The following is a 21,125-nucleotide window of genomic DNA, read 5'->3' as shown; positions in this document are numbered from 1 at the left end:
ATTTCCGTAAGAGCACATGACTTCCGCAGGCCAGTAGTTCCACTTCCGTAGGCGAGTTCCACTTCCGTAAGGCGAGTTCCACTTCCGTAAGGCGAGTTCCACTTCCGTAATGACGTGTTCCGTAATTTTTTTTACCTAATTTTAATTTTAATGTAAATAATTTTGATATTAATTAATTTTAATTATTATTAATTTTAATTAATTATAATTTTAAAAAAGTAAAATTTAGAATAATTAAAATTTTAGTTATTTACGATTTTGAATAATTTTAGTTTTATTTAATTTTATTATTGAGTAAATATAATTTTAAAAAATTATAATTTAAAATAATTAGAATTTAAAATAATTAAAATTATAGTTATTTACGATTTTGAATAATTTAAATTTTAATTAATTTTATTATTGAGTAAATATAATTTTAAATTATTATAATTTAGAATAATTAAAATTTTAGTTATTAATGATTTAGAATAATTTTAATTTTAATTAATTTTATTATTGAACAAATATAAATTTAAATAATTATAATTTTAAATAATTATAATTTAGATTAATTAAAATTTTATTTATTTATGATTTTGATAAATTTTAATTTTAATTAATTTTATTATTGAGTAAATATAAATTTAATAATTATAATTTGAAATAATTATAATTTTGAATAATTATAAATTTAGTTATTTACGATATTGAATAATTTTAATTTTAAATAATTTTTTATTGAGTAAATATAATTTCAAATAATTATAATTTTGAATAATTAAAATTTTAGTTATTTACCATTTTGAATAATTTAAATTTTAATTAATTTTATTATTCAGTAAATATAAATTTAAATAATTATAATTTTGAATAATTAAAATTTTGGTTATTTATGATTTTTGAATAATTTAAATTTTAATTAATTTTATTATTGAGTAAATATAATTTTAAATAATTTTAATTTTGAATAATTTTAATTTTGAATAATTTTAATTTTAATTAATTTAATTATTGAGTAAATATAAATTAAAATAATTATAATTTTGAATAATGAAAATTTTAGTTATTTACGATTTTGAATAATTTTAATTTTAATTATCTTTATTGTTGAGTAAATATAATTTTAAATAATTATAATTTTGAATAATAATAATATATTATAATTTTGAAAATATCCCTCGAACCCACTGATCGTGACAACAACAAAACCAAGATGATATGCTATCCCTCGAACCTACTGAATCAACTCATCTCGTGTTGAAAATATCTTATCAGTCGTAAAATTATTTGTATAGTCTCCATCACTCATCTCATTTATAAAAGAAGAGAAATCTGAGATGAAACTCAAATTTACTTGTGAATCATAAAATTTAAAGGAAGATCGTCCATCTTAGATAATTTAACCACCTATAATCTAACATTAGTAATCAATACCACTTTTTACAAAATAAAATAAATATAAAAAAGGATAATGATACTTTAACCAACTTTTTTTGACCTACTTTTAACCCACTACTCTTATCACCCTTAGATCATCACATCACTACCAAAAATTAAAATAGATGATCAAAGGGTGATAAGAGAGTGGTGGATTAAAAGTGGGTCAAAAAAAGTGGGTTAAAATATCATTTTCCTATAAAAAAATTAAAATATTCCTCAAACAATTAAATAAATATAAAAAAAAAATCAAATATACATAAACACTCAGCCATAAAAAAATAAAAAAAAATTAAATTCAATCAATAAAAATTAAAAATATTCATTCAAAAATATAAAACAAACACACAATAAATAAATAGTAAACTTAAACAAATAATAATTAAAACATACAAAAATATAAACAAAAAATAAATATTCATGTAAATAAAAGTTAAATAAATAATATAAATAAGTAATAAATAAAAAATAAGTTATTATTCAAACCGTAACAAAATTATAAATTACAAAATAAAATAAATTAAAATATTACTAGGTCTAAAAGCATGGAAGTAGAAAAGTGAAAGAAAAAAGAAAAAAGACAACTTAGTATAGCGAAGTGGAAAACTGAAAAAGAAAAAACAAAGGTTAGTCATCTACGGAAGTGGAGTGGAAAAGTGAAAAAAAAAAAAACATGGTAGAACACAGAAAGCATCGGAAGTGAAAAAAGAAAAACAAGATAAACCACTAACTACGGAAGTGGAAAAAATTTACTCACCACACCACTTACCAAACAAATACTCGACTTCCGGGCGAAATATTCACTTTAAAACCGGAAGTCCACTTCCGTAATACTATAAACATTTACTTCACCGGAAGTCCACTTCCGATTTATTCATACACTTTCGGAAGTCGACTTCCGTTTCACACATACTTCGGAAGTCGACTTCCGTAGAAGGAAAAAAATTATTAAATTTCAATTGTCTCCGGAAGTCGACTTCTGTTTTACATATACACTTCCGGAAGTCGACTTCCGTATATGGAAAAAATAACTTAGAGTTCTGCATGACACTTCCGTAAATAAAAATGACTTCATGAAATATTAAAAATGCACCAACATTTATCTCACACATAAACTTATCAAATATAAACTTCTATTCTAAATATGCGTACCTCTTTTTCTGAGAAGAAATGAAGCAAATGGAATTTCACACCTCAACCACGAAATTTTTTGCAGTGAAAGTGAAAGTAAGTGTAAGTGAAACTGAAGAGGGGTGCAGGGTATATAAATGACTGGCCGGTAATTAATTCAGGCAGCCAACTAACTCTACCATTCATAATTACGTCTACCTAATTAAACTTTTTTTATTTATTTAATTTTCCAAGGGCATAAATGGAAGAGCATGAATATTTAGAGGTGCAGAAGAAATATTGGGGGTGCAGGAAGAAACCCCCCTCTCTGAGGCATATAAACAGGGTGATTGAGAGAGGACATTCTTTTGTGGAGGATTCAGAGTTTATTGAAATTATTCAGTTTTTTTTTTTATTAAAATAAATGACTATATTTTTGTTTCTGGGATATAAAAAAGTGTAAATTTTAAAATCAAAGAAAAGAAAAACAAAACATAATGTATGCATCTAATTTTTATCCTTCATTAATGAGGAGATAAACATCGTCTGTATCGATCACAGATATTATTGTGCTGGTTTATTGTTTATCATTTTACATCATAAAACTTTATGCAACACTTTCGCTTTAGCTACGTTGACAATGGCTCAACTCGTGTCGTGACATGAAAACAAAAGTAATGTATTATGGAAAATCACATTTTTATTATAATTTTATCTTATAAAATGATATTTTTTAAATGATTTTAAAATATTTAAAAAAATAAAAAAAATGTAAAATTATTTAAAAAATAACATATAAAATTATAAAAAAAATTGTTAAAATTTAATAGTAAAAAAATTATTTTCCGATACATTATACATCAAATTTGCACGAAGTTGCTAAATATACGCATACAATTTTCTTCCACAAACTATGATGTGTTGTCTTAATATTTCATGTGTTCCACGAAAAAAAATTCAAAATTAATGAAAAGTTGACGTATTTTCCTTGCAACATTCACGATGACTTGAATCATTAAGAAACTACATGTTTGTTAATGTCAAACTACCAGGAAATTGCTTCAACACTGCAACATATTCATGTACAATTTCATAAAACCAGATAATTATTTTTATTGCAAGTCCTTTTCAAATGTGCCCTCCATAGAAAAAAAAAAAAAGAAGAAGAAGAAGCTACATTAATCATAATACTTTATCAGCTTCCATCCATCTATGCAAACAACGTGGGAAATTTCTATAACATTTTCATGCAAACATATATACTTTCTTCTACAAAACCATTACTTACATAGCTTGAATTTGTACTTTATTATAATATAGAAAATTCCCAAAACCAACACAAATTGAAACACTCTCATTCAACATCATATCTGCACTCATGGTAAATCAAATGAACAACGAACCATATTAAGAAAGCTTTGCGATCCAAACAGTGGCAATAATTTAAGAACCGTAGGATCTCCTAATCTGAAACTAGGGCTTCAACAAGAGAAGCAATGGCAGTTATAGGGTTTCCAAAAACAGCTGAAAAAACCAGTTTAAATACCAACACAGCAATCTTTGTGTACTTCTTCATCGTCCCTGACCTCCTCGTACTTCTTCTACTTCGTACCATGTCCATGCTTCTCACTGCAAGCTGAGAGTACTCTCTCTCACTCTCACTCTCACTCTCACTCATCCCAATTTCACGACTAAAATAGCCCTTATTCAAATTCTCAAGAATCAGTTGCTTAACACACCAAACATGGTAACAGCAACTTCCCCCAGAATCCGAAGACACATAAGACCATCCTCTGATTCCATCCACAACATTCCTATGCTTACATTTCACACACTTTGAAGGAACCTTCTGACACAGTTGAAGTGACACAAGCCCTTCTTCATCAGAAATGCTATCTTTCATCTTTAAACAGCATGGATGAAGATCATAACCTGTGCTTGAACAATGGTACACAAACCCTAGAACATCCTTTCCACAAGCATCACAGTATCTCACGCGGTGCCCTGGTGCTTCCTCGTATAACTCGAAGTGGCTCCTCGGAAAAAATCGATGAAAGGCGAAGGAAACAGCAGTTGCACACTCTTCGTGCAGGATGTAACCACAGTTCTTGTTTTCACAGTGGTAACTGCGTCCAAACCCTACTTCTCGACATCCACTGCATCTGTAGGGTGACCCTGGTGGCTTCAATTGCATCGGTTGTTCTGAATGGCTGGGACAACCCCTCTTTGTAGCTCCCATGTCTCTTTTTTCACCTTTGTTTGTGATGTAATTAAGGATACAACCTCTGTTAAAACAAAGAAAATGCAACAACAAAGAAAGTTATAATGTAATGCTAAAAATAGGAAACTGAGATATATGCAAAAGCATAATTGTTAAAAAGAAAACTATGTAATCAAACTATATATCGCTAGAGATAACAGGTGCAATGAGAAAAATTCATAGATGTGAAAGAATAGCAGAAGTAAATTTTAGGGTTGACGTGAAGATAAGAAAAAGAAAGAAAAATGTTTTGGTGGATACACTATCTCACTTTGTAGTGGCAAAAGGTGTATAAGATGTCACTTTGTTGATAAACATGTATATATTATTACTATTTATAAGCAATACGTTAAGTAAGGGCTTCATTTCCTTAGTTACTTGGAAAGCAAACCATTTCATTATCTTCTTTGATACGAGACAGCAAACGCGTAGCTAAACTTGTTATTCCTCTTCATCTTTCTGATGATCTTCTGAGTAACTTCTCTTTAAATTATTATTATTATTATTATTCCAGATTTTATGTCGTATTTCCCCTTTCATTTTGGTCTCACAAACTCAACACGAAACAAACAAACATAAAGTATATGCACTTGTGCCGTGCTTTGTTCTGCCTTAAACAATAAGGATAAGTTTGACACTTATCAAAAATTAAGTGATGTTCGTGTTATTTATCTCATTGCCCGCAACTTATTTGTTTGTTTATTTTTCTTTAATATGGACTTTTATTTCTAAATTTTGAGAGTATTTTAAAGTTTTGTATGAATGCGAGGCAAAATAAGAAGAGAGAGATATCAAAATATACATATGTCAATACAAGTTTAATTAATAATTATTTTATATGGACAATAATAATAATAATAATAATAAAAATAATAAAAATGTTACATTGAGGAAAGATGTCTTAAATTTTTTATTTAATTGGGATGGTGACCTGCGGGAAAGTTATGTAGCTTTTTTGGTGTTTAATTTTTATTTTATTAACAAAAGATATTTTATAATTATAATAGAGTGCTTGCAATCCCACCCCGTTTATAATATATATATATATATATATATATATATATATATATATATATATATATATATATATATATATATATATATATATATATATATATATATATATATATATATATATATATATATATATATTTAATAGCAAAATATATAATAATTTTCTTGCTTTAATTTATCGAGAAATTCCGTTAGCTTATTACTGTCTCAAAACATACACATCACGACCACAAATGTGTCCTCAACTTTTTGGTTCCTTCATGGAAATTGTAGCAGCTGTTACTGTGCAATTCCTCTTATACGCGTCTTTCAACTTATCATCTTTAATTAATTTCCTTTATATATGCATGATTCAGCTTCTCAATACTATTTTCCAAAATTATCTTTATCAAGTATAATATAGATGATAATTAACAGCCTAGAAACAATTTCTCATCTGAATACCATATAGAAGAAATGTACTCAAATATACCTAGAAGAAGAATGTGTTCAAGGATTAATAGTTGAAACTGAAAATATTATATTGTTTAGAAAACATGGTTCTTAAAGTTTCACATTTCTCAGCAACATAAACTTGAAACAAACTAGTTAATCCTTATATAATGGTTTTCGATGAGACTCTTCAACATGTCTATAATGGTTTGCTAGTTTAGCATCCTAAAATATTTCCTTTCATTTCTTACATATTTATTATTTTTATTATTTGAAATAAAATAGTTAAAGAGTAATGGTAATTTCTTTTAAGGGATCTTTTATTATTTTTTTTGAAATAAATGTAATTTTTTCTATTTGTAAAATTTTGCTTTTGTCTACTTTTCCTTATGTTGATACCTAGACGACTTCGCAGGCTTCAAATGCATATACCACCAAATAAATAAAAAAAAAATGAAAATATTTTTCTCTTCAAAATAGTTACTTTTCTTCTAAAGCCCATATGCCAAAGTTGCCATGGGCTCAATAATTATCTCTGAAAATATAAGTTGCCATATGCATATTTTTGTTTTGAACTTTTTTTCGTATAAAATTCTTACAAATTTTGTTAGGAAAAATTAAATCGTAAAAAATTGTTATTAATTATTTTGTAAAATATTTTATATAAATTTTTTTTTACAATAATTTTTTAAAGAAAATATTTACAAATTTTATAAATTTAAAAGAAATAATTATTTATGAAGAATTTTCTATCCGTTAAAATTCTTAGAAAAAATGACAGAAAATTAATTTTTTCTTACAATTTCAGTTAACAAATTTGTAAGAAATATCTCATAAGAGAATTTCTTGTAGTGTTTCCGGGTAAGATCATTTTATATACTATTTGCAATTTCAAAAAACATGCAAATTTGCAAAAAAGTACTCCAATGTACTGCATGCAATTTCGCTAAAAAGTATTTTCATATTAGCAAGAGGTAAAGAGTGTTGAAGCAAAGACGGAATCCATTAGAAAGTAAAAGTAAAATTTTAGAAACATTTTTGGATAATATGGTTGGAAAGTTTTGCATTTTCCAGCAACATAAACTTGAAACAAACTAGTTGATCTTCATGATGGGTTCAATGAGATTCTTGACCTTGCGCAGATGATCCACAAACACATCTTTCTCTGTCTCCTGGCTAGCATCAAGCAATTTTCTGGCCTCTGCAATTGCCACGTTGATCTTTTTGTGATGTGGATCAAGCTTAAAACTGTTATCAACATCCTCTGCAGCTTTTCTTATCTTGTAAATGAAATCTTCCAAAGCATTAATTGCTTCAACCTTCTTTTGGTACTCCTTGTCTTCAGCCTTATATTTCTCGGCTTCTTCCATCATTCTCGTAACTTGTTCAGTTGATAGTCTCTCCTTGTCGTTGGTTATGGTAATACTGTTCTTTCTTCCACTGCTTTCTTCCTCAGCAGTTACACTTATGATACCATCAGCATCTATACTGAAGCATACAGTTAAAGGATGACCTCGAAGAGCATTTGGACTTCCATAAAAGTTAAAGGAACCAAGCAAATTGTTATCGCTGGCTCTTGTCCTCTCACCCTCGTAAACCCTGATTGGGATGGAGGATTGGAAGTCTAAGACTCTTGTATATTCTTTCTTTCTTTTAACCGGAATAACAGTATTCCTAGGAATCACAACACTCATGAGATCTTCGTTTAAAGATATACCAAGAGATAGCGGTGTAACATCCAATAACACCAATTCAGGAACATATTTAATGCCGTCACTCAATAAAGCAGCCAGCACAGCAGCACCGTGAGCAACCGCCTCATCAGGGTTAATTCTCTTGCATAAATCTTTTCCCTTAAAGTAGTCTTGCAATAGCGGTTGCACTTTGGGAATCCTAGAAGAACCACCAACCAGTACAATCTCATCTATATCACTCTTGTTCATCTTAGAATCAACAACACACTTATCTACCGTCTCCATACACTTTCTAAATAGGTCCATGTTGAGTTCCTCAAATCTCGTGCGAGTCATTGATGAATGGAAATCAATGCCTCCAGATAAAGAATCTACCTCAATGGTGGTATCAACGGCATGTGAGAGTGTCCTTTTTGCCCTCTCACACGCACTTCTCAACCTTCTCAGAGCTTTCGGGTTTCCACTAATGTCCACTCTATTCTTTCTCTTGAATTCCTCTACGCAGTACTTCAGCATCCTGTTGTCCATGTCTTCTCCTCCGAGATGAGTGTCACCCGCAATTGCTTTGACTTCAAAAACATCTTTCATTCTGAGAATAGACACATCAAATGTACCACCACCAAGATCAAAGATGAAAATATTTCTCTTTCTCTTTCCATCACAGTTACCTTTGTTCTCAAGCCCATAAGCCAGAGCTGCAGCCGTGGGTTCATTGATTATCCGCTTAACATTGAAGCCAGCAATAGTAGCAGCATCTTTGGTTGCTCGTCGCTGAGAATCATTGAAATAAGCCGGCACAGTTACCACAACATTCTTAACGCCTGAGTCCAAGTATGATTCTGCAATCTCACGCATCTTTGTAAGGATCATAGATGAGATTTCTACAGGTGAAATGCGTTTCTCCTCACCCTTATAGGAAACAACTATTATGGGTTTGTCATCAGAATCAGCAATGACCTTAAATGGCCACAGCCTTATATCATTCTCAATAACGGGGTCACTGTATTTTCTGCCAATCAACCTTTTTACGTCTGCAATGTTCACCAACAATATTTTTCTTTAGCCAAATGAGATTAAATCTAGTCTACTTCGTCAATGTCATACTCAAAGTAGCCTCCAAGGATACAATTGATTTTAATAAATAACTTAAAAACAGAGGACGAAATAATTCACAATGTAAACATACAAAAGGAATTCACAAATAATAGAATAACATAACAATAACAAACAACTAATTACCAAAGACAGTGTTTGTTGGGTTAATGGAAGCCAAGTTCTTAGCGGCATCGCCAATCAACCTTTGATTTTCTGTGAAAGAAACACAAGAAGGAGTGAGTCTATTGCCTTGATCGTTGTGAATGATTTCCACTCTACACTGTTGTTCTTTCCATACAGCAAAGCAAGAGTATGTAGTGCCAAGATCGATTCCAATAGCCCACTCCTTATTTTGTTTTGTCATTCCTCTCAGTGTAGAATGTGCCAGAAGAATTGAAGCTAGCCACAGAGATTAACGATGCCCAATGTAAGAATTCATAAACTTTAAGCATAATAATTGAGAGAAGGAGTAACAAAGTATGATGGTTAATTAATTACTAAGAAGTTTCATCTTTACAAAATCAGAAAACTGATTATGGTTTTTTTCTTTTAGGTTTAATCTTCATACCAAATCTCGAACAATACATACATTACTGTCTTTTTTCATGACAGTTACCTGTTACCATGTTACAAAAGAAATAGTCGGGAGTAACATAGTGAAGGAGTATGTTGGATATGCATGTATGCAGTGATGCAAATTGTTATGTTACTAAGTATACATAAATAGAGATAAAATATAGGAAATAAGATGAAGCTTTACCTTCAAAATAGTAAATAAGAAACTCAGTAAGGTTCTGAATCTCTGTTTTTTCTTGTTACAACTCTTCAGAATTTCCACAACATTCTCTTCCCAATTACACTCTTTAAAATGATAGGTTTTTATCAACAAGAGGGGTTTTGAGAGACTAATAAAATTCCATTGTGCAGATGCTTTGATATTAAAGATAAAAAAAAATGGAAGAATCAATTTAAATTTTCAACACTGAAGAAATTTAAAATAGATAACCAACTTGATAAGGAAATTGGAAGATAACCGATCTTCAAAGTCACCATATGATATATAATGGTAGTTTAATTTTTTTTACTCGAATAAAAAATATTTAGGTTTTATTTATTTTTAATATAATTTTAAGTTACGTATGATATCTTTTGCGTTTTCTTACTTCCATGTATATAATGTATTCTAATATTTTAGAAATAGAAAAGAATAAGTGCCAATGAGTTTCGTTACTTAATAGGAGAATATAATTAATTTTTCTCTCTCCACGTAAATTTGTAGTCCATTATAACTATTTAATTTTATTTTTAAAAGTTAATATTATTCAGTAGCTCCTATTAACATTTTTTCCGTTAAAAATAAGAAATGTGATATTTTATGTCTTTATCGAGATTTGAAATGTGTTGGCGAGAATTGAATTCTTTGTTGTTCTAAGAGGAGAGATCCACTTGAAAATAAATATTGCCGCTCATTCAATATGAGAGTAAGAATTTGTTTAGAGAGGGTGAGTTTGAGTAATATTAACCGTATAATAATAATAATAATAATAATAATAATAATAATAATAATAATAATAATAATAATAATAATAATAATAATAATAATAATAATAATAATAATGTGATATATTACTTGAAATAAGTATAATAACGTGATGTATGACCTGACATATTAAATATTTTGTTAATATTTAGTATATAGAATCTCTTTCGGCCTTAGATTCATATGATAAAAGGGTAATATTAACCGTATAACAACTTACTTCAAATAAGTATAATAATAATAATAATAATAATAATAATAATAATAATAATAATAATAATAATGTGATATGTTACTTGAAATAAATATAATAAGGTGATATATGACCTGATATACTAAATATTCTGTTAATATTTAGTATAAGGAAAGTTACGATGTAATATGTTAATACTTAGTGTCGCAACCGCAAAATCTCTATGGGACGACAACTAAAAAATATCAATTTTAAAATAGGAAGTTACCACTACAATTTACTAAGGGACACTATGGAAAACTAATACAAACAAATGGTTTGTGAAACTAGTTTGAGTTCAGGAATCGGTTATGCGTGTGAAGGTATTAACATTCCACATGGCTCAAGTTCTCTTTAATTAAGTGTGCAAAACTAATGAAAATTTTCAAATATTTATGTTTTCACAAACATCAAATAAAACGTACAAATGTAAAATTAACTTTGCTCCTATGTATTCTCATTAAGAATGCGAAATCAATATTGCATAATTCTCTTTCAAAACTATTTAGAAAACCTTAGATTTGATTATTATTATTTTTAATTTTCAATTTTAATATATTTTTGTTTAGTTATCAAGTAAATTCGAGATTCAACGTAATCAAATCCTAGATTACATGAAAGATTATCATCAAGTCCAAACCTAGATGTGATGATTATATATATAGTTTCTAAAATTATATGAAAGATTCAATTATCAAATAAATTCGAGACTTAACATGATAATCAAAATTTATTAAAAATTTAAATTTAATTATCAAGTAAGTTCCAGACTTAATGTGGTAATTTGATTTTTATTTAAGAGTTAAATATTTAATTATCAAGTGATTCATAAATTGAACGTGATAATTAAATTTATTTAAAAGATCATATTTAATTATAAAAGATCATATTTTATTTAAGAGTTAAAGATTTAATTACTAACTACCTCTTGAGAGGTTATGATTAAATTTTATTCAATAGTTAAAGATTTAAATACTCCAGAACTGTGATAATCGAATTTTATTTGAAAAATTTGGAATAAAGAGAATGATCTGTGTAAAAAAGCGATATGACAAATAGTAACACTATTATAAAAACATGAAGCCCAAATATATTGCAAAATCAGGATGCAGATAACATAAACCTCCAAGTAATAGGTGTAAGTATTGAAATATGGGGGTGCAACAGCAAAATGATCATATGTGCGTGCAGTGCCTAAAATAGGGCATGCGTGAAGTAATATGAGTGTAGTCCAAAAGTAATAAAACATATCCTAAAGTGTAGTTATCAGATTATTTATAAGGCCCATACCTAATTTCTAATTATTTATATTATTATTATTATTACTTATTTATTATTTCTTTTATTTTTTATTCTAAAAACACCAAATATATTTTTAATTTCTGAATGAATGAATAATATTTAATTATCTTAAATAAAATGTAAAATAATTGTTAAAGTTTTGGAGGGAAAAAATATTTTGTAGAAAGTGAAATCGAAATTCACATATTTTATGATTAAAAAGAGTAATTTAAAATTTTATAAAATGCAAAATTAAGAAAACATTTTCAGGAGCCAAATAACAACTTAATTACTTTCAGGATCTAAACAAATCAAGAATTACCAGAAACTTAAGAGATTAAAATAATATTTAATGGAAATAAAATGTCACTATATTCAAACATAATAGATTGTTAAGTTTTTTGTATGCGAGTTTGATTTTTTATTATATGGAGCAAACTTTGTCTAAGATACAAAACCTTAATTGGAAACTATTTGGATGATTTATTTTACAACCACTTTCGAAAAGTAATAAGATCAACAAAAAAGTAAAATAATATTAGTCATGACTGAAGTTAATTTATGGAAACTATGTTACATTAGGTTTTTTTAAATGAATTTTTTAATTTATGGAAACTATGTTACATCAAGAGACTGATTTGTTTTCTTACTCATCCTTTTGCATGCTTGTATATATAAGAACCGTTTGATGAAGATCGTTTTGCATACTCGAGCCATTCTATCAAACCACAGTAAAAAATTATGTTTTCTCTCTTTTAATAAGGTTCTTTTCATTGTCTTGTTAGTGATCTTATTGGTTGTTTTTATTTTTCACCCTGGTGTATTGCTGTCTTCAGAAAAATAAAGAAACAAATTATCTGCCCACTGATCTGATTGGTTGTTTGTATTTTTCACATTAGCAAGACGTAGAAGAAAAGTGTGTTCAAGGATTGATAGTTCAAACTTGTTGCCTTTAGTCACGACATAGGATTGAAAATCGTCCGATCTTCCATATACTTGTTTTCTTACAACAGGAACGGTGGTGTTCCCAGGAATCACGACACTCATGAGATCTCTTTTTATCGATATACAAAGTGACAACGGTATAACATATAATAGCTCTAAGTTGAAAATTATTGAAAATATTACTTAATATCTAATATTTTTTCTATTTAAATTAATTTTTAAAAAATATTTTAATTTTCGAAATACATTTTAATTTTAAAAATTAGTTATTATTTTATATTAGGAGTGAAATATTCTAAATATTTTATGCTTGATATTTTGTTATATTTTGATATATATATATATATATATATATATATATATATATATATATATATATATATATATATATATATATATATATATATATATATATATCAATAAAATACAATAACATGTTTCTCTGTATAACATATCACATATACCTCATATCTCATATTTTCAAAAGTCCTAAAAATCTCAACAAGTGGTATCAGAACCGATAGTTCGGAGTGACTAATCGCATAACCATAACACAAAAAAGGGTCACCGAAATGACTGACCGCATAACAACCAAAGGGGTCACTCATACACCTGAAGGGAAATATACCATATAAAAAAAAAAAACAAAGGACTCACCCTTGAGGAGAGATTGTTGAGAATAATACAAGTGTGAGTCAAAAAGTTTCACATTGGATAAAAAAGACAAAGTTAAACACTATATAAGAATAAAGGTCCATGATCACATTGCCTTAAGGTTTTTGGGTTAAAGTGATGTCAAATGTCTTATATGTGTAAGACTAATGTCATATATCTATATATAGAGAATCCACAATCTCTCAATGACCATAACCATAACCCATATATAACCAAAACATATGAAAAAATATATATATAACCCAATAGTGGTCGAGATGTCCACCTCGACAATAAATGAGATCAGTAAATTATTTCATGAATAATGCTATTTATACTACCTGGATGGGCCCAAACTATTGGGCCTGAATTATGTAGGATTAGGTCATTTTAGTGTCTTGTTTATCATGCTTATTTACCTTCAATTACTCTTTGATTTGTCCTTTTGCCTAGGTGACTTCGTATTGCAGCAATGACATACATGTCTATCCTTTCCTTAATGTCAATACATCCTTTACTCCTAAGTTGTAGGGATGTACTCGACCCTCTATGTACAATAGCCTCTTAGAGTCGAGACATTCTAAGTCGAGAGTCTTAACGTAGTCTCCTAAGTAAGAAAAATTCTTTTGTCTTGGTACTTTTATCCTCTTAAGTCCTATCTACACAATAGCCCCCCAACCTTGAAGACATGTAAGGGATGAAAAGGCTAAAAATGGTTACAACGCTTGCAGTTTGGTTGGGCCTAACCCAAGTGATATGTCCTCAAGAATCGAGATTGTTGCTTTTAGGGCCTTTGGATTTGACCATATCTGACAGTGGGGAGACGTCGAGGAAGAGTGCCTAGAAGACTAAGAATTATGCAATCCTCCGCAGTCATCATTATCCTCGGCCAATTGTCATAATGATGAGGATGACAAGTCTAGAAAGAGGGAAACTTAGGTTTATCTCAATAAAAAAAGTAAGGACGACTATAAGGGTTTTATCACCACCCTAAAAATATGAAAAAGTAAAAACTTGGCCTTAGAGCCTTAGTTTTACGTAGAGACAATGTTTTCGTAGAGACAATATCTACGAGAGAGTAAAGACTTGGCCTTAGGGCCTTAATTTTTCATGGAAACAATGTTTTTGTAGAGACCATGTCTACGACTTGGCCATGAGGCCTTATTTTTACGTGGAGACAATATTTTCATAGAGATAATGTCTACGAGAAAGTAAAGACTTGGTCTTAAGGCCTTAGTTTTATGTGGAGACAATGTTTTCATAGAGACATTGTCTACGAGAGAGTAACAACTTAGCGTTGAGGGCTTAACTTTACATGGAGACATTGTTTTCGTAGAGATAGTGTCTACGAGAGAGTAGTAACTTAGCCTTTGGGGACTTAGTTTTACACGGAGACATTGTTTTCGTAGAGATAGTGTCTACGAAAGAGTAACAACTTAGCCTTGGGGGCTTAGTTTTACGTGGAGACATTGTTTTCGTAGAGACAGTATCTACAAGAGAGCAACTTAGCCTTAGGGAGCTTAGTTTTACGTGAAGACATTGTTTTCATAGAGACAATGTCTACAAGAGAGTAATAACTTAGCCTTGAGGGCTTCGTTTTACATGGAGACATTATTTTTGTAGAGACAATGTCTACGAGAGAGTAACAACTTAGCCTTGGGGACTTAGTTTTACATGGATACATTGTTTTCTAGAGATAGTGTCTACGAGAGATTAACTTAGCCTTGGAGGCTTAGTTTTACGTGGAGATCTCATTTTCGTAGAAACGGTGTCTACGAGCATGGAGATGGAATCGACGAGCGTAAACACTTAGATTTGCACTTTTGGAGTCTCATGTAGAGACAATGTCTACAAGGGTAGACACTTAGCTTTGTAGTTTTAGAGTCTCACATAGAGACAATGTCTATGAGCATAGGCACTTAGTTTTGCGCTTTTTGAGTCTCACGTAGAGCCAGTGTCTACAAGCGTAGACACCTAGATTTGTACTTTTGGAGTCTCATGTAGAGACAATGTCTTTCAAAGTAGACACTTAGCTTTTCACTTTTTGAGTCTCACATAGAGACAATGTTTACGAGCGTAGGCACTAAGTTTTGCATTCTTTGGGTCTCACGTAGAGACAGTGTCTACGAGCATAGACACCTAACTTTGCACTCTTGAAGTCTCACGTAGAAACAATGTCTATGAGCGTAGATACTTAGCTTTGCACACTTGGAGTCTAACATAGAGACATTGTCTACGAGCATGGACACTTAGCTTTGCTCTTATGGAGTCTCACATAAAGACGGTGTCTAGAGCATAAACACTTAACTTTGCACTCTTGGAGTCTCATGTAGAGACAATGTCTACAAGCATATAGACAGTGCCTACAAGTGTAGACACTTAGCTTTGCACTATTGGAGTATCACATAGAGACAGTGTCTACAAGCATAGAAAATTAACTTTGCACTTTTGGAATTTTATGTAGAGATTTTGTAGAAGAGGTCTCTACAGAGGTTTTGAAAGTTAACCTTAGTTAATGTGAATCATCAACAAGGACTTGACTTGTAGAGGAGATCTCTACAGAGGTTTTGATAGGGAGCCTTCGTTAATGATGAAATCGAAGAGAACGTAGATTAGTACCAAGTCTACCTTGGTCGAGGACATTCTTAATAGGGATTTGGAAAACATAAACAGTCAACCTAGGTCGATAATGCACTCGACAGGGACGTAAAGGAGTACCAGGTCTACCTTGGTCGATAACATACTCGACAGGAACGTAGAGGAGTATCAAGTTTACCTTGATCGAAGACAAACTCAATAGGGACCTAGAGGAGTATCATGTCTACCTTAGCAGGGTACATACTCGACAAAGACTTGGAAAAAATAAATAATGTAAACCTTGGCCAAAGATGTACTTGATAGGGACTAAGAGGAGTATCAGGTCTACCTTGGTCGACATACTTGATAGGGACGTAGAGGAGCATCAGCTCTACCTTGGTTTGAGACATCCTCAACAGGGACATAGAGGAGTATTAGGTAAGACATCCTCGACAAGGACGTAGAGGAATACCAAGTCTACCCTGGTTGAGGACATTCTTGACAGGAAAGTAGAGAAATATCAAGTCTACCTTGGCCGAAGACATCTTTGATAAAGACGTAGAGGAGTACCAGGTCTACCTTGGTCGAGCACATACTCAAAAGGGATGTAGAAGAATATTAGGTTTACCTTGGTCGAAGACATCCTCGACATGGAGGTAGAGGAGTACCAAGTCTTTCCTGGTTGAGGATGTAACATCCCTGGCTATGGTTTTGTATATGTGATTTTATCTGTTAAGCTCACCCTATCTGCGTGTGTGTGGCGATGATCGTGTACGCGGTACACGAGAGCAGATGTTGGTGATGCAGGTGACTCTGGTGCAGCTTAGCCGCGGAGAGGGGATTGTCTTGGGAAACTTTTATATTTATTTACTTGTTTTTGAAAACATATGTAAACCCTGACGGGTGACTTGATATATTGTGGATTTTGGTTTTGTAAGGAACGTTGTACATTTTATTCGCCCATTTAATAAAGTTTAAATTTTCCCGTGTCTTGGGAAAATGAGGTATTATTAAACGCAAGATTTTATTTATTTCATTTATTTAATTATATATCAGTAATATCCTGGCGGGATGTTACATTTGGTATCAGAGCAATGGTTTTCAAAATGATTTTTGGGGTCTATGGGGAGTGAGCATATCGTGTTACGTTTGCGTATTGTCTGTGTTATTAGTTTATGTCTGGATATGAGATCCTAATATGGGCTGTGTGTGTGAACCAGTTATAATATGTGGCGTGCACGAGCTATGGCTAACAGGAGGAGGAGGAGCACCGCTGGAGCTGATGACATAGCTCAGGCGATCCATCGTATGGTGGACGCGATGCAGCCCATAGCGGCGCCACCCAGAGCTGTAGTGGCACCTACCCGACCAGTATCTGTGGAGGATTTCATGAAACACCGGCCGGCCAAGTTCTCTGGCAAGGCCACTCCTGATGAGGCAGATGCTTGGATGCGAGAATGCGAGAAGATTTGTAGAGTGCTGGGGTGCACGGATGAGCAGAGGCTGTTGTTTGTCACATTTCTCTTGGTGGCAGACGCAGAGTATTGGTGGCAGGGGATGCAACAGTTGATGCAGACGCGTGAGGAGCAGGTGACATGGACTGCCTTCAGGACGAGGTTCTTGGAGAAGTACTTTCCCGACAGTGCGAGGCACGAGCGGGAGGCAGAGTTCCTTACTCTTCAGCAGGGGACCATGACTGTGGCGGCATACATAGAGAGATTCGAATATCTGGCGCGTTTCTACACTCCAGCAGTCACCGAGGAGTGGAGGTGTAGGAAGTTTGAGGGCGGCCTAAAACATGAGTTACGCCGTTTCCTGGTGCCGCTTCGGATTAGAGAGTTTCCAGCTTTGGTCGAGCAGGCCAAGACTGTGGAGCAGTTGGAGACCGGGTCGAGTAGTGGGGGGAAACAGCAGAGGACTACCCCAGATGTCAGACCTCAGAGGAAACCTTATAGCAGACCACCGACTACCTGGGGAAGATTACGGTGTTATAACTGTGGCGGGGAACACTTGAGGAGGGATTGTACTAAACTTGCCAGCAGTACAGGTGGAGGCAGTAGTACTGGTAGGTGCTACGTATGCCAGCAGACAGGGCACTTTGCACGTCAGTGTCCTAACAGAAGACAAGCTGATGGTGCGCCAGCTACGAGGCCAGTAGGAGACCGACCCAGAGCACCGGGGCGTGTGTTCGCCTTGACGACTACAGAGGCGAAACAGTCAGGTAACCTTTTGCAGTTTCTATGTTTGTTGTGTGACCACGAGGTAGTGGTGTTGTTCGACTCAGGAGCCACTCATTCGTTTGTGTCTAATGAATGTGTGAGGAGGCTCGGGCTCACGATGTGAGAGCTGGGGTGCGAGCTTTTAGTTGCGACGCCAGCGTCTGGAGAGGTATCCACCACTTCTATGTGCGTGGGGTGTCCTATGGAGGTGGCAGGCCGTAGGTTCAGGCTGAATCTCATATGCTTGCCGATGGAGGGTTTAGATGTGATTCTGGGCATGGATTGGTTGTCGAGTAACCATGTCGTCATTGATTGCGGGCAGCGCAAGATAGTGTTTCCTGATACGGTGGGGTTAGAACTTATCTCGTCTAATCAGGCGGTGAGGGAGATTGAGGCTGGAGCTACATGTTACATGATTGTGGCTCAGGCAGAGAAGATGAGCACGGCCGAGCAGATCAGCAGGATCCCGGTAGTGGATGAATATGCAGATGTATTTCCGGATGAGATTCCAGAACTACCGCCTAGCAGAGATGTAGATTTCTCCATTGATCTCATCCCTGGCGCTGGGCCAGTTTCTATGGCACCGTACAGAATGGCGCCTGCTGAGTTAGCTGAGTTAAAGAAACAAATTGAGGATCTGCTTGAGAAGAAGTTCATCCGACCGAGTGCATCACCGTGGGGAGCACCAGTTCTGTTAGTGAAAAAGAAAGATGGTAGCTCCCGGTTGTGTGTTGATTACCGGCAGCTGAATAAGTTAACGATAAAGAATAAGTACCCGTTGCCGAGGATTGATGATCTGTTGGATCAGCTGAGGGGAGCTGCGGTGTTCTCAAAAATAGACCTGAGATCGGGGTATCATCAGATCCTTGTCAGGCCGGAGGATGTCCAGAAGACAGCTTTTCGATCACGGTATGGTCACTACGAGTATGTAGTGATGCCATTTGGGGTGACCAATGCGCCAGCTATATTCATGGATTACATGAATAGGATTTTCAGGCCATACCTAGATCAGTTTGTAGTAGTCTTTATCGACGACATTCTGATCTACTCCGAAAGCAGGGAAGAACACGCAGAGCATCTGAGAGTAGTATTGGGGATTCTCAGAGAGCACCAGTTGTATGGGAAATTGTCGAAATGTGAATTCTGGTTGGAAGAGGTACAATTCCTGGGCCATGTGATCTCAGCCCAAGGAATAGCCGTTGATCCGGCAAAGATAGAGACTGTGGTGAAGTGGGAGAGGCCCCATACAGTTTCAGAGGTGCGGAGTTTTCTGGGTCTGGCAGGGTATTATCGACGGTTTGTGGAGGGTTTCTCCAAAATGGTGAGTCCTCTTACACAGCTTACGAGAAAGGACCAGCCTTTCTCGTGGACAGACGAGTGTGAAGCTTGCTTCGAGGATATGAAGAGAAGACTGACCACCGCACTGATATTGGCAATCCCTGACACGACTAAAACATTTGAGGTGTATTGTGATGCCTCGTATCAGGGGTTAGGCTGTGTGCTGATGCAGGATAAACGGCCTGTAGCTTATGCATCAAGACAATTGAAGGTGCATGAGAAGAATTACCCGACACACGACTTGGAGTTAGCGGCAGTCGTGTTTGCCCTCAAGACATGGAGGCATTACCTGTATGGAGCGCAGTTCCAGGTATTCAGCGATCATAAAAGCTTGAAATACTTGTTTGATCAGAAAGAGCTGAATATGAGACAGAGGCGTTGGATGGAATATTTAAAGGACTACGACTTTGAGCTATTGTACCACCCTGGTAAAGCTAACGTCGTAGCGGATGCCTTGAGTAGGAAGAGAATTCATGCATCAGCTATGATGATTAGAGAGTTGGAGCTGATAGAACAGTTGAGGGACATGAATCTGGGGTTGGATATGGGGCCTGGACAGATACGATGCAGCATGTTGAGGATCACGAATGAGTTCCTAGATGAGCTCCGAGTGGAACAGGGGAAGGATCAGGAACTGCAGCTGATAATTGGTGAGTTGGGCACTGAGAAGAGAAAGGATTTCCGAATGGGCAGAGACGGGATTCTACGGTTCAGGGAGAGAGTGTGTGTTCCAAACAGCGGGTTCTGAGGAAGATGCTCCTAGATGAGGGGCATAAGAGTCGCCTTAGCATACATCCGGGTATGACTAAGATGTACAAAGATTTGAAAGCCTCTTTCTGGTGGACGGGTATGAAAACGGATGTGGCTGATTACGTCGCTTCTTGCTTGGTATGTCAGAAAGCGAAGATAGAACACCAGCGACCGGGTGGTATGTTAGAATCTCTGGATATTCCACAGTGGAAATGGGACAACATTTCCATGGATTTCATCACTCACCTGCCGAGATCAGTGAGAGGACACGACTCAATCTGGATGATAGTAGACAGGTTGACGAAGTGTGCTCATTTTCTGCCGATTAACCAGAAGATGAATATGGATAGGCTGACAGATTTGTATGTGCGAGAGATTGTTAGATTACATGGAGTGCCAGCGAGTATTGTGTCAGATAGAGACCCGAGGTTCACATCGAGGTTCTGGCAGTCGTTGCAGAACGCTTTGGGTACTCAGCTGAGGATGAGCTCCGCCTATCATCCTCAGACAGATGGACAGTCTGAGCGGACTATACAGTCGTTGGAAGACCTGTTGAGGACATGTG

General features: G+C 33.8%; 3 protein-coding genes across 3 annotated transcripts; 1 reads left to right on the top strand and 2 right to left on the bottom strand.

The window, feature by feature from the left end:
- Window positions 1-3,813: 3,813 nt before the first annotated feature.
- On the bottom strand, window positions 3,814-5,088 carry LOC114185703. Its single transcript, XM_028073577.1, has 2 exons — window positions 5,061-5,088; window positions 3,814-4,814 (listed from the first exon to the last, which is right to left on the bottom strand). The coding sequence occupies exon 2, from the start codon at window positions 4,766-4,768 to the stop codon at window positions 3,992-3,994; it is 777 nt and encodes a 258-aa protein (XP_027929378.1). The 5' UTR covers window positions 4,769-4,814; window positions 5,061-5,088; the 3' UTR covers window positions 3,814-3,991.
- A 2,241-nt stretch (window positions 5,089-7,329) lies between these two features.
- Window positions 7,330-9,388, bottom strand: LOC114185031 (heat shock cognate 70 kDa protein-like). The gene is made up of 2 exons (XM_028072518.1): window positions 9,169-9,388; window positions 7,330-8,960 (listed from the first exon to the last, which is right to left on the bottom strand). The coding sequence occupies exons 1-2, from the start codon at window positions 9,386-9,388 to the stop codon at window positions 7,330-7,332; spliced, it is 1,851 nt and encodes a 616-aa protein (XP_027928319.1).
- Window positions 9,389-17,498: 8,110 nt separating this feature from the next.
- On the top strand, window positions 17,499-18,596 carry LOC114185914. Its single transcript, XM_028073865.1, has one exon. The coding sequence runs from the start codon at window positions 17,499-17,501 to the stop codon at window positions 18,594-18,596; it is 1,098 nt and encodes a 365-aa protein (XP_027929666.1).
- Window positions 18,597-21,125: the final 2,529 nt, after the last annotated feature.

Source organism: Vigna unguiculata, chromosome 5 (assembly GCF_004118075.2).
Source record: "Vigna unguiculata cultivar IT97K-499-35 chromosome 5, ASM411807v1, whole genome shotgun sequence".
NCBI lineage: Eukaryota > Viridiplantae > Streptophyta > Magnoliopsida > Fabales > Fabaceae > Vigna > Vigna unguiculata.
Note: the sequence above shows the minus strand (reverse complement) of the source record. Positions and strands in the feature narration are given on the sequence as shown.